Here is a 12,310-nt window from a genome sequence, read left to right as displayed (position 1 = left end):
GATTCAGCCTAGATCTAGCCATCAGACCACCGCCTTCAGGATGAGGTGCGGGGGTGAGGAAGAAGAGTGGGTAGGGGGTGGGGCAGGTGGAACTGAAACTGAACTTCATTGTTCGCGGGACTGACTCTTCCCGAAATAGCCCGATAACAGCGCCTGCGCAGTGCGCGCTCTTTGTGCCGGGCTGCAGCAAGCGGGTTGTTTGTGTGTGCCTCTTCAAGGCGGTGGAGGCGGAGCAGGAGAGGCGTGGCCTCCCTGTCGCATTCTGATTGGGCTTTCTCAGAGAGGTGGGCGGGATAGGGCGGAGCTTCCGATAACAACACTCGGAGCGGAGGCTCAGGCTATTTGTTGCTGCGCCGCCACCGCCCGACCCATGGTATGTTCTTTTCTCGGGCTCTGTTAGCAGCAGCCGCCGCCGCCGCCGCCCTGTGATTTCTGGCCTTATCTCCTCCTTCTACTCTTGCTGAGCCACTTTTCCTCGTAGTGCTATGACCGTCGTTTCTGTCCCACAGCGGGAGCCGCTTGTTCTGGGCGGCCGCCTTGCGCCCATGGGTTTTTCCGCCCGCGGTTACTTCGGGGCCCTCCCGATGGTTACCACTGCTCCGCCGCCTTTGCCCCGGATCCCGGACCCACGGGGGTTGCCCCCCACTCTCTTCCTTCCTCACTTCTTAGGGGAAGATGGTCCCTGTCTGACCCCTCATCCTCGCGCCCCGGCACCTCTGCCCAACTGCAGCCTCGCCACGGCGGGGGGCACCCCTCGGGCAGCACCAAAGAAGCGGCGAAAGAAGAAGGTGCGGGCCAGCCCGTCGGGGCAGCTTCCCAGCCGCTTCCACCAGTACCAGCAGCACCGGCCGAGCCTGGAGGGCGGGCGGAGCCCCGCGACGGGCCACGGCGGAGCACAGCAAGTCCCGGACCAGGCCCAGGCCGCCGCCTGGGCCCCGGCTCCTGCGACCGCAGCTCGAACTGAGGAAACGAGCCCTTTCCCTGGCTCGCTGCCGCCCGCGGCGCCCGGCCAACCCTCGTTCAATAGAGAGGTAAGGGCCGCGAGTGGGACGGGGGTACCACTGGCGTACTGGCCGCTAGTCGGCCACAGCCCGGACGCGAGGTTTGGGGCCCTGCGCTCTGGGGTCGGGAAGGGAGGGGCCGGGTTGAGGGTTGAGGGACGGTTGTTTACTCGGGAGGGAAGTTTCCGTGACGCCCGCTCTGTTCTTGCTTGTGGGGGGGGAGGGGAGGCCAGCGCTGGCGCTGCTGATTGGCTCCGGGGAGCCGGCCAATGAGAGGAGCGGCTGCGCCCCAGCAACAGTCCGGATTTAGAAGGCTGGCGACGTTCCAGGGGGTTTCGGCGTTCTGGGCGCGGGGTGGGGGGTGGGGGTGGGGGCGGGAGAAGGAAGAGACCCGCGGGAGGCTGACGTCAGCGCGCGCTACGTGCGGAGCGCTTCGGCGCCCATGAAGGAGGCGAGCTGGGCGGGGGTTGGGAGCGCGAGGGCGCGGGCCCGCTGGCGGCTTTCCGACCGTTGGCAGCGCCAAGACTCGTCGGGACGCGCGTACAGTCTCTCGGTACCCGGTGTGGGGTTTGTCACGGGGCGGCAGCCGCCCGCTTCCGGTTGGCTTTTTGCTGAGTTGTGAGGTGCGCGGTGTGGGGCGCCGGGCCACCTGGGGCGCTGCTCCTCGCGGGGCCGACCTACTTAGCTGTGCTTTTCAACTTCGAAAGTCGGTAGGAGCGACGGCAGAGCTGTTGCCTCTTTGAAGCGATAAGTTCTCTGGGCTAGTCTATCAGATGAACGGAATTTACTACGCATCCCCACGGTGTACTGTGCCAGGCTTTCTTAGCGGAAGGTAGTTTTATTGCTTGTGTCCAGAATGATGAAGTTTCCGAAAGAAGAGTTCCCAATTGAATTGACGATATGCTGCCCAGTTGCTATTGGACTAGGATAAAATTGATTAAAACTTAAACGGTATTAAGTGGCTATATTACTTAAAGTAACCTTTGTATCAAAATAAAAACATTTTGACTTGAATTTCAAAAACCTTCATAATAATAATGAAAATAAGTTACTGACATTTGTTGAAAGAATATTGGTTTGAGAGATTTGCAGCTCATCTAGCTGTGCCCTTGCAAAAACTTAAATTTGTCCACCGTGATTACTTAAATTTTGTATACGTTCTTTTCAGTTCCACGGCTCTTCTGTAATATTAATTACTGTAAAAGCGAGTTTTTGTACTTGTTTCCTAGTAAGATTCCTTTATTTTCTAGAACGGTATTGAAACCGGGAGCTCTGTTGTCAGTTACCCTTTTTGACATGGATTATGTTACCTTGTGCTCCGGCTTTCTATTTGTGTCCTGGCTTACCTACCGTATTACAAGTGTTGAAAGGGCAGTGATCGAATAGATTACCCTGTCTTTCCATTATCATGGCTTCCTGTAAGGATCACTTGAGTTAGGAAAGTGACTGGAATTTAGGCAGTAAAGTTCTTGAAGTAGTTTTTACAACAGAAAGTAGGGGGCAGGCAGAAAGCATTTTCTTCTATGTATTATATGTGTAACTGGACGAGATGATAGAAAGTGGTAAGTATTTTAGTATTTAAATTTCTGAAATTTTGTTTTCACAAGCTGGGGGGATAATTTTTAATGTGTGTACTTAGTAACCATTATCAAAACACTTTCTCACTTAAAATCAATCTCCTAATCAAATTTCTATTCTGACATAATTTTTAAAGAACCTGTCTTAAAAGGTAAATAGTGTATCTATTAACATAGTTTTTCTTTCTAATCAACCAAAGCATTTGAAAATTTCTCTTGGAAATACCCTGCTGTAAAAACGCTGACCTTTGTTAGTTAGGAAGAGGTTGTCATACATGTTTGGAATATAGCTCATTACTCTTTATAGAAAGGTGGACTTGGTTACCTTGGGTTCTTTGACATTTTAGAATCAGCATTGGTAACAGTGATTACTAACTATTTTTAGTGATAAAATTAGATGTGTGCATATTTGGACTTCCAGGGATAAGTGCAGCAAGCATTTAATCAAGACAGTGAACTAAAGTCCACGGGAACTTTTTAAAAGAAAATATGTTAGATATATGGTGAGGTTCATGACTGATTTTTATCATGAGACTGTATTCACTTTTATGTTCCTTGTCTTTGTAGGTTTTAAAATCAAAGATGGGAAAATCGGAGAAAATTGCCATTCCCCACGGCCAGCTTGTTCATGGTATACACTTGTGTGAACAACCAAAGATAAACAGACAGAAAAGCAAATATAACTTACCACTAACCAAGATCACCTCTGCAAAAAGAAATGAAAATAACTTTTGGCAGAATTCTGTTTCATCTGATATAATTCAGAAGCAGGAAAAAAAGCCTTTTAAAAATACTGAGAATATTAAAAATAAGCATTTGAAGAAATCATCATTTCTAACTGAAGTGAGCCAAAAGGAGAATTATGCTGGGGCAAAGTTTAGTGACCCACCTTCTCCTAGTGTTCTTCCAAAGCCTCCTAGTCACTGGATGGGAAGCACCATTGAAAATTCCAACCAAAATAGGGAGTTGATGGCAGTACACTTAAAAACTCTCCTAAAAGTTCAAACTTAGATCTCAGATTTCAGTATGTATGTAAAACATAGCTTTTCCAAAATCCCTGGACTCTTGAAAAGCAGTGGTACAGAAATGGAAAATTACCTTGTTGCAATTTACAAGGGCAAAAGATGAGTTTAAAAAATTACAAACAGCTTGTATTATATTTTATATTTTGTAAATACTGTATACCATGTATTATGTGTATATTGTTCATACTTGAGAGGTACATTATAGTTTTGTTATGAAAGTATGTATTTTGCCCTGCCCAAATGGTAGGTGTTTTGTATATATACAATGGAGAAATTTTAAGTGTGCTAAGGCACCTGAAAGACCGATTTATTTGCACAAGGTACTGAGATTTTTTTCAAGAAACAGCTGTCGAATCTCAAGGTGAAGATCTCAATGTGAACAGTTTACTAATGCACTACTGAAGTTTAAATCTGTGGCACAATCATTGTAAACATGGGGTTTGTCTATGTTTCTCTAAATTGATTTCTGCCTTCTAATCTGTAATTACCGGAAAACTCCTATTCCCATTTTTACCAAACTTAATTTCTGGGTTTTGGTTTATATCCATTCAAATTTAAAATTTTAATGCCAACAAAATCGGTTGTAATCAAATTTTAAAATAATAATAATTTGGCCCCCCCCTTTTCAACTAGTCTTGACTCTTTGTGTGTGATTGTTTTTTCATGTTTGAATGTGTAACTAGGAGATGGATTTTAACTTTCCATTTTACTGGCTAAATGTCTATACTAATTGTACATCCTCCCTCTGAAAGCTGGAGAGTCCAATAATTTAACACTACTACCTCTAAGGGGAGGAATTCCCCATCTCATGAATGGAAATGGTTGTGGGCAAAAGTAAAGCTGATTAGCTTATAGCTTAGAATATGCGTTTATTTTTTGAGCTGTTTCATAAAACACCATTTGACTTACCACATATTTACAATGAAAGAAAACGGCACTTGTTTGATTTGCAAAATTTATACTGATACTGAATGGGATACTTGAATCAAAGCAAATATAATTGATGTTAAAATATTAGGTGGAGACTTTGGAATCTCAGGCTTGCTTTAAGTTATGGCAGCATATGTATTTTTACTTTAAAATTCAAACTTCTACTCAGTAGTGTATCTATAAAGTCTATTCCAGTAAGAAATTCTAGAACACAATTTTCCGCATATAGTTTTTCATTATGTTATACAAGGCCAAAGTTTATGCCAAATGATACAAAGGAAAAAGTAATTGGTAATGAGTAATTGGTCAGTATTTAGACATGTGAAAAAGTAAAGGTGTTCAGAGGCTATATGTGATCCTATAAGGTAGTATAGATGAGAAAGGTGCCACCATCCTGAGGAAGAAATAAATGGACCTTAAGTCTCAACTTCTTGTATCATTTTGGTTCACACAAGAAGGGAGGACACTTACCTAACCTTAACTTAGAATCACTATTGACTTAATAAGCAATGCCAGGATGGCATGATGACTTGTTATAGCCACCTCAAAATCAGAGAATTTCTAATAGATGTGGTCACTATACAGCTTGTCAACACCCCAACCAACCATTTTTCTTGGCATTGACTGTAACATGCTTTGTTCTTAAATGAATTTAGAGAAAGTTAACTTCATTTACATATAGGTATATGTAGATGGATTTTAAAAAAGCACTTAGAGAAACTTAAGATACAAGTGCACTTTCGACCTTATAGAAGATAAGACTTTTTTTTAGCTAAGAGAAGTGTTAACACACTGGTAAAGAGGATGGTTAAATTTTTTAAAGGATGATGTAAGGAAATAGGTTGTATTATAAAGTAACAGATTTTATAGTTTGAAGAGTGGGTGAAATAGACTACAGATATATTTAGTGAGAAGGTGTTAAATTTAAAAGTTGAATAGTTTTGGTGTTAAAGTAAAACATTTAGCAGCATGTCTTAGTCCCTCTGGGCTGCTATAACAAAATACTAGACACTAAGTAGCTTATAAACAAATTTCTTTCTCAGTTCTGTAGGCTGGGAAGTCCAAGATCAAGGCATCAGTGGATTTGGTGTCTAGTGAGATCCCAGTTTTAAACGTTCATAGATGGTGTCCTTTTGCTGTGTATGCACTTGGCAGAAGGGGTGAGGGAGCTTTCTGGGGCTCCTTTTATAAGGGCACAAATCCCATTCATGAGGGTTCCTGCTCTCATGTCCTAATCACTTCCCCAAGTCTCTACCTCCTGTATGTTACCTCGGGGGTTGGGTTTCAACATAGGAATTCAGATCATACTGCAGCCCAATTATTCAGCCATTATTCTTCTCCTATTGGAGTGTCTTGAAACATCTCCTACAATGCTCCTGTAATTTGTGTTTTGTGGGTGTATAGAGCACACTTGGTGTTTGCAGTTACCAGCTCCAGGCCTAAACTTTAACTAATGGTCTGATTAAAAAATTACCATTGCAAAGGGGTAAAAGGTTTGTAACTGTAGTATGTGAGCGGAAAAAATTGTTCCATGCAGTGGCACTTCCCTATAAAACAGATACCAGTATGTGGTTTAGTATTTTGTACTGAAGTTGCTTTTAGGTGAATTTGTACAATTTGATACTGAGTTTATTCAGCTCATACCACTGACGTAGTGAGACTATAGAAAGCTGCTTTTATTTGCATTAATCTTGGTGCTAAGTAATTAGTGTCCTTGTTAGGAAGATAAAGGGAAAAGAAGGCAATAAAAGACCAAATTACAATATTAACAGATTGACAGGAGCCATTCTTTTCAAACTTAAAGGTGGTTTGTAAGTTAAAATACAAATTTTAGGGTGGTTTATAAATTTAAAGACTAGAATGTGTTAGGCAAGTAATCTACATTTTATCAGGACAAGCATTTAGGTTTTTAGGCAGTACTATGTAATTACCCCTTTCCTTCACAGATTTTAATACAAAGCTAGTATGAATGTGGGACTTGAATGGGATCCAGTCATGCTACACTTGGGGAAAACCATTTGCATTTCTTTTGCGTAGTACATGATTTTAAACTAGCTCAAAACTCCCACAGTATTTGCTTTTGTCTTTATCTGTCTTCTTTAAAAGCCCTGACTCAACTTTCGGTGTTGCGAAGGAACAAAACCCAGGCCCCAGGCCCCAGGCGCATGCTTCTGCCCCTCAGCACTAGGGCCCAGGATGGACCTGGGAAGGAGGGCATGGTGGGCACCCGCCCAAGCCAAAGAAGTTAGGATTATGAGGAGCTGTGGGGGTGGTGGATAAGCTAGACTCCTCCAAGGCCTTGTCCCTCACCTCCCAGCATGTCCTCAAGTAAAAGCATTTCGATGTCTGGGGAAGGTTAGGGCTGTCTTAGCTCAAAGCCACCGACCTCTGCCCTATTCCTGGTTTCTTCCAGAAACGGTGCTTGGGGAGAGAACCATAATTATTAAATGGTTTGAGATTACCAAAAAACGCAGGGCATGTGTTTGTGTGTGGGAGACTGGTTTTGTGATTTAAGGACTTCAAGAGGTAGTATAAAGAAAGGCAGCTAAATTTTGAGTGGGGATATTAAGCAATCAGTTATAGAAAAGAAGGGAAAGGGTTTGAGGATGCAAAGGAACTTTTATTTGATACTGGCATTTTGTATGAGTCTTCATTCCGGCTCACGTAAATGCAAGTATCTTCCTTACAAATAGATGGGAAATCTCATTTTAGGAGTTAAGGCCATAGTTCAAAATTCCCCAGTTGGTAGTCACCAATTTTACCTTTTTTTAAAAAAATAAATTTATTTTTATTTTTTTGCTGTGTTGGGTCTTCGTTGCTGCACGCGGGCTTTCTCTAGTTGTGAGTGGAGGCTACTCTTCGTTGCGGTGCATGGGCTTCTCATTGCAGTGGCTTCTCTTGTTGCGGAGCACGAGCTCTAGGCACGTGGGCTTCAGTAGTTGTGGCATGCGGGCTCAGTAGTTGTGACTCACAGGCTTTAGAGCGCAGGCTCCATAGTTGTGGGGCACGGGCTTAGTTGCTCCGTGGCATGTGGGATCTTCCCGGACCAGGGCTCAAACCCGTGTCCCCTGCATTGGCAGGCGGATTCTTAACCACTGCGCCACCAGGGAAGCCCAATTTTAGCTTTTTTAAATAACGTGTTGTAAACATTACTAATGGGTTGGCCTAGGTGAGTTCTGACATCTCCCAAATCAGTCTTATGACTCCAGCAAACGGCTCATTTATGCACATGTTTGATAACACATTTCTGCATATTATAAAAATCCTAACAATGAAACTAATATAGAGTCCCTGTCTTGGATAAAACTGCCTCAACCACCCCTCCCCTCCTTGTTTGAAATATGTTCTTTCGTGTCATTTTTGAGTAGCATGTCTACAATTTAGTGTGGCGGGGGATTAAGTGTGAAGTATGTTCAGGAGATGGTTGACCCTTGAACAACACAGGTTCAAACTGAGCAGGTCCGCTTACACACAGATTTTTTAAAAATAGTAAATACTACACTACTACATGATCCACAGTTGGTTGAATCCGAGGATGTGGAACCTTGGATATGGAGGAATCAGGGACATAGAGGTCAGACTATAATTTATATGCATATTTTCAACCGCAAGGGGTTGGTGCACACCCAACCCCTGAGTTGTTCAGGGGTCAGCTGTACAAGGATAATTGGCAGAGCTAAAAGCAGCGTAGGTGGGTGAGGAAGAAATGATGGCCATAACTGAAATACAAGCTTACCCTACAAGAAACGTTTTTAGAGGAGGTAAAAACAAAAGTCAAGTCATTGTCTCTTGCAGCAGGTGGTGACTAATGCTGGTGAGTAGGGATTGTCTAGTTGGGAATCGGGACATCTATTAGAAGTAGCATTGAGTGGGGCCTTAAAATATTCAGTTGTATCTGCCATGCAAAGAAGAGTTGAATATATTGTCAGAGATAAAAGTTTTAGCAGTGTTATGAAAAGATGTGGAATACCCAGTAGCTTAAGAGAAGTGCAGGGAAGGAAGATTCACTGTCTTGAATGGTGTATTGGGGTAGTAACATGAAGGGCTTTGAATGTCATGCTGAAGAGTTTCAACTTTATTCTATAAGCATGGCAGAGTCACCAAAGGCTTATGAGCAAGGTAATGAGATTTCTGCTTCAAAAAGAAAACTGGTGAAAATACAGAGAACAGTTTGGAAAGGGAAAGCTTGAGACATGAAAGCCACTTGATATTTCAGTGGTTTAAAAAAGAGCCTTAAAGGATATTATCAGAGGGTATACAGGGGCATGGCCTTACTTGGGAGATACTTTGGAGGTAGAATTCAGAATTCAGCAACTGAATGAAGGGTAAGAAAAGAATTTTTAAATTGAGCAATCAGGAATTTAAAACCAGCAATTAGGGAACTCTGGAGGGGGTTGAAATTATAGAGGAAGGTAATTTTGATTTGCATGTTGAACTTCGAGATGCATGTAGGATATCCACGTGGAAACACACAGCAAGTAGAAGATAGGTCAGGCTGAGAGGTACAGCTTTGGTAATAGTGCACAGAAGCACTAATTACAACATGAATATGGAACTGAAATATTTTGTCTTCCTATATTCTTTTTTCCCTCACTGGGTTTAACACCTTTACCAGTACTCTTGACCTCATCTTTTCTGCCTCCTGTGGACTCTCAACTTCATCTATGATAGTAAATTAGTTGCTGAACTGAAAGTATTTCCTCTGAAAGTGTTAAATGGTGGTTAGTTATTACTGACCTGTAAAAGTCTATGTTAGTGGACGGTTCTAATGTTAAGTTCTGGATTCAGACAGCAGGGGCCCAGCTGCTGAAGAGGAACAAAGTTTCCTTCCCTCAGTCCAAGTTTTGATGCTGGGTGAAACTGATCTTTTAACATTCTATATCTTTTTGTAAATCTCCCCCCTTCTAATGACCATCCCATCATACTGCTGAATAATTATCCTTTATTTAGAGAATGGAAGGCCCCCAAATCCCATGCACTCTATGCAGTTGATACCTGCTTCACGTTGAGGGAATCAAACATATGTACTTATACTTGGGTATGAAAGGCTGAGAGTCTCATTATCTTCCTCTATATACTTAAAACTTTGAAGGACATTGCAGAATGAAAACACTTAAAAATCACAAGCCTGCTCTTTCAGCCCTGAGCTATCCATAAATCTTTCAAAGACTGCCAAATACAAGTCTCCAAATGGGAAAGAGTGTGTCTGTGCTGAGATGAGATGGTGTAGGAAGCAGGATTGTTGTAGGCACAAATCGTGTAGTTCAGGAGCTACTTGTTTTTGTATCTGAAAGGAAATTTGAGAGTACATTTTATACAGTGCTATTTATAAAAGCTCATAAAAATTAACCTTTGAAAGAAACTTTCTTGAAAATTTTAGATAGGATTCTCTGAAGCTGTGGGGTGGATAAAGTTCTAAGAATAGGGATGATCTATTTTATGGTTGAACTAAACCCTTTTTCTTTATATCTCTTGGATTAGATTGTCTTGAATTAATCTGACAGTTTTCGGATTAAGTTACTTTTCATATCCTTTGCAATTCTCTTGGAGTTCTAAGTTAAATATGCTAAAATGTATGAGTAATATTCCTAACACCCAGGAATTGTATTTGCCAAACTTAAACTTGTGAATTACAATTTAAGACTTATAGAAGGTGTTACATTTACTGTGGGTTCACTGTCAAGATCTCAGAATTCATTTTCTAAAGCAGAGTTTAGAGTAATGTTTCCTTAGTGTAGAACTGGTGACACAAATTTAAAGTTCCCTCTGTTAGAGGAATAGTTTATCATAGATGATGTGGCATTAATTACGGTCTCTGAATTAAGTAATGGTAGGAAGGGGAAAAACGGGAGAATTGGCAGAAAGCAGTCTACATGGATAATCATGGAAAATCAGATGCACATTTGTCAAAGGAGGCTACAGGTTCTATTCAAGCTCTATTTAATTAGGAGAGATCATATATCTTGAATGTATAATAGCTTAAAAGACAAAATGACATTCTTAAGCAATAACGTTGAAAACTTCATTTCTCTAGTCATTCATACGATAACTTTTATGCATGTGTAAGAAAGGATCCAGGAAAGTTAAGTAATTTTTCCCAGTCTACTACATAAAGTGGCAGGAAAATGTGGTATTTTATATATGATTGTAAAGATAATAGATACTAATCAGACTCCTCCAAAACTGGTCATATATATATAGCTACTCCTAAATTATTACAGATAGTTCCATTGTTCTAAGATTAGAGATTAACCTGATTAGTTGTCAAAACAGAATTACAAATGTGTTCTTAAGAGTCTAGAATCTTGAAGAGGGGATGGCAAGTAGAAGACATTTTGATGACTTTTATTTCCAACATGGAAATGTTTGATTTAACTGAACTCAAAACTGCCTTCTAACAGTTAAGATCTTTAAAAAGGAAGATCTTTATTATTTCACTCTATTTGGCAACATGGAATCAGAGGGCTTTGGTTCTTCCTACCAAACCCTTAGAGAGATCTACAGTTTGGGGGATCTTCTTGCTATAATAAGGGCTCTCAACTGTCCCTTCCAACGTTGAAATTGCCCTTACTCTTTTCAACTGATCAGACACTAAGGGCTCTCAAATTTTAAAACAAAAGGATTAACATCAAAGATTGGATTACCCTTTTCCATCAGCCTTCCAAGGGTCCTAGTCACTGTGCATTCAGTCCAGTCTCCTTAACCATGTGTTTCTTAGGTTACTGTAAATCATCTGATGTTTGAAGCCAGACCCTGAATTTCAAAACTAAGAAAATAGAATTATGTTTACAAAAGATATTCAACCAAGATTTTTGATCACTCTTTTATTGGAATAGCCCACTTATGAATATTCCAATTTTCAAAAATTTACTATATGTTAAATTCAAAATAATTGAGGAGAAGATTGATGGAAATATATGTGATAAAACAAGCATAACTTTTAACTGTAGAATCTACGTAGTGGGTATATGGGTGTTCATTTTAAGATTACTTTCTTATTAAAGAATTTTACAACAAAATGTTAACAGAATTCGGGAAAGTTAACGCTGCTTTACTAGTTCACTCCAACATTACACAGAAGTTGAGTATTTGCCAATAATTCCAAAAGCTCACTTACATGTAACATTAAGCACAAATAAGTCAATCTTTTGATGTAAACTTTGAATATCCTAAATGTTTTTTCTTTGCTCTTTCAACTAGGCTGGTTAGTTGGTTATAACACTTCTAAAATAATGGAACAATTCTAGTCAATGACTGAAATACCAAAGCCATTGTAAACAAGAACTGAAAGATTAGAGAAAGGATACTGTATTTAAGCATTGTCTTATTTGGGAAATGTGACAGTTGACATTTAATGTTAATGTTGAAATAAATGTTAAAGCTTGAAGAAACTTTAATTAGGAGAGGATAAAGAGGTAGGTGGAGACTATAAAGATTCTGAAGGGCATTTATAATAACTGCCCATCGTTTGAGGGGAAAGTTGAAGAATTATCTAACATGGAATAACTTGAACTTCAAGTAGCGTAAGGAAGTGTGTCTGTCTGAGATTCCCAAAGAAGAAAGGGGATGGCCGAAGGGCTGGTGAGCACTGAGTGACCAGGAGGTAGAAGGGCAAAGCAGGGTGCAACTCTTAACACTTGGTTGGCGCCTACTCTTTAAAGCCTTTAATGTTGAATTAATATCAGTGGAATTAATGGAAAGTTAAAAGCATTTAAAATTATTCCTTAAGTGTAGTTCCACTTTCCATGATAGATATTCATGTAAAAACACCACCTTC

General features: G+C 41.0%; 1 protein-coding gene and 1 long non-coding RNA gene across 2 annotated transcripts in view; both read left to right on the top strand.

The window, feature by feature from the left end:
- The first annotated feature begins 327 nt into the window (after positions 1–327).
- LOC137204748 (uncharacterized) overlaps positions 328–12,310 on the top strand; it is a 54,449-nt gene continuing 42,466 nt past the window's right edge. Inside the window, exon 1 of the long non-coding RNA XR_010933813.1 lies at positions 328–373. This is a non-coding gene — a long non-coding RNA (uncharacterized lncRNA). The remainder of the gene's footprint in view (positions 374–12,310) is intronic.
- On the top strand, positions 343–4,235 carry PNRC1 (proline rich nuclear receptor coactivator 1). Its single transcript, XM_067702593.1, has 2 exons — positions 343–1,031; positions 3,146–4,235. Exons 1-2 carry the CDS (start codon positions 486–488, stop codon positions 3,587–3,589), a joined length of 990 nt encoding a protein of 329 aa, XP_067558694.1. The 5' UTR covers positions 343–485; the 3' UTR covers positions 3,590–4,235.

The sequence above is a fragment of the Pseudorca crassidens genome, chromosome 13 (genome assembly GCF_039906515.1).
Source record: "Pseudorca crassidens isolate mPseCra1 chromosome 13, mPseCra1.hap1, whole genome shotgun sequence".
Taxonomy (NCBI): Eukaryota; Metazoa; Chordata; class Mammalia; order Artiodactyla; family Delphinidae; genus Pseudorca; species Pseudorca crassidens.
This window is presented reverse-complemented; position numbering and strand designations above follow the sequence as displayed.

Coding starts and splice junctions, on each gene's coding strand:
- PNRC1 (XM_067702593.1), top strand. CDS start 486: ATGACCGTCGTTTCTGTCCCACAGCGGGAGCCGCTTGTTCTGGGCGGC. Junction 1,032..3,145: donor AACCCTCGTTCAATAGAGAG/GTAAGGGCCGCG, acceptor TTGTCTTTGTAG/GTTTTAAAATCAAAGATGGG.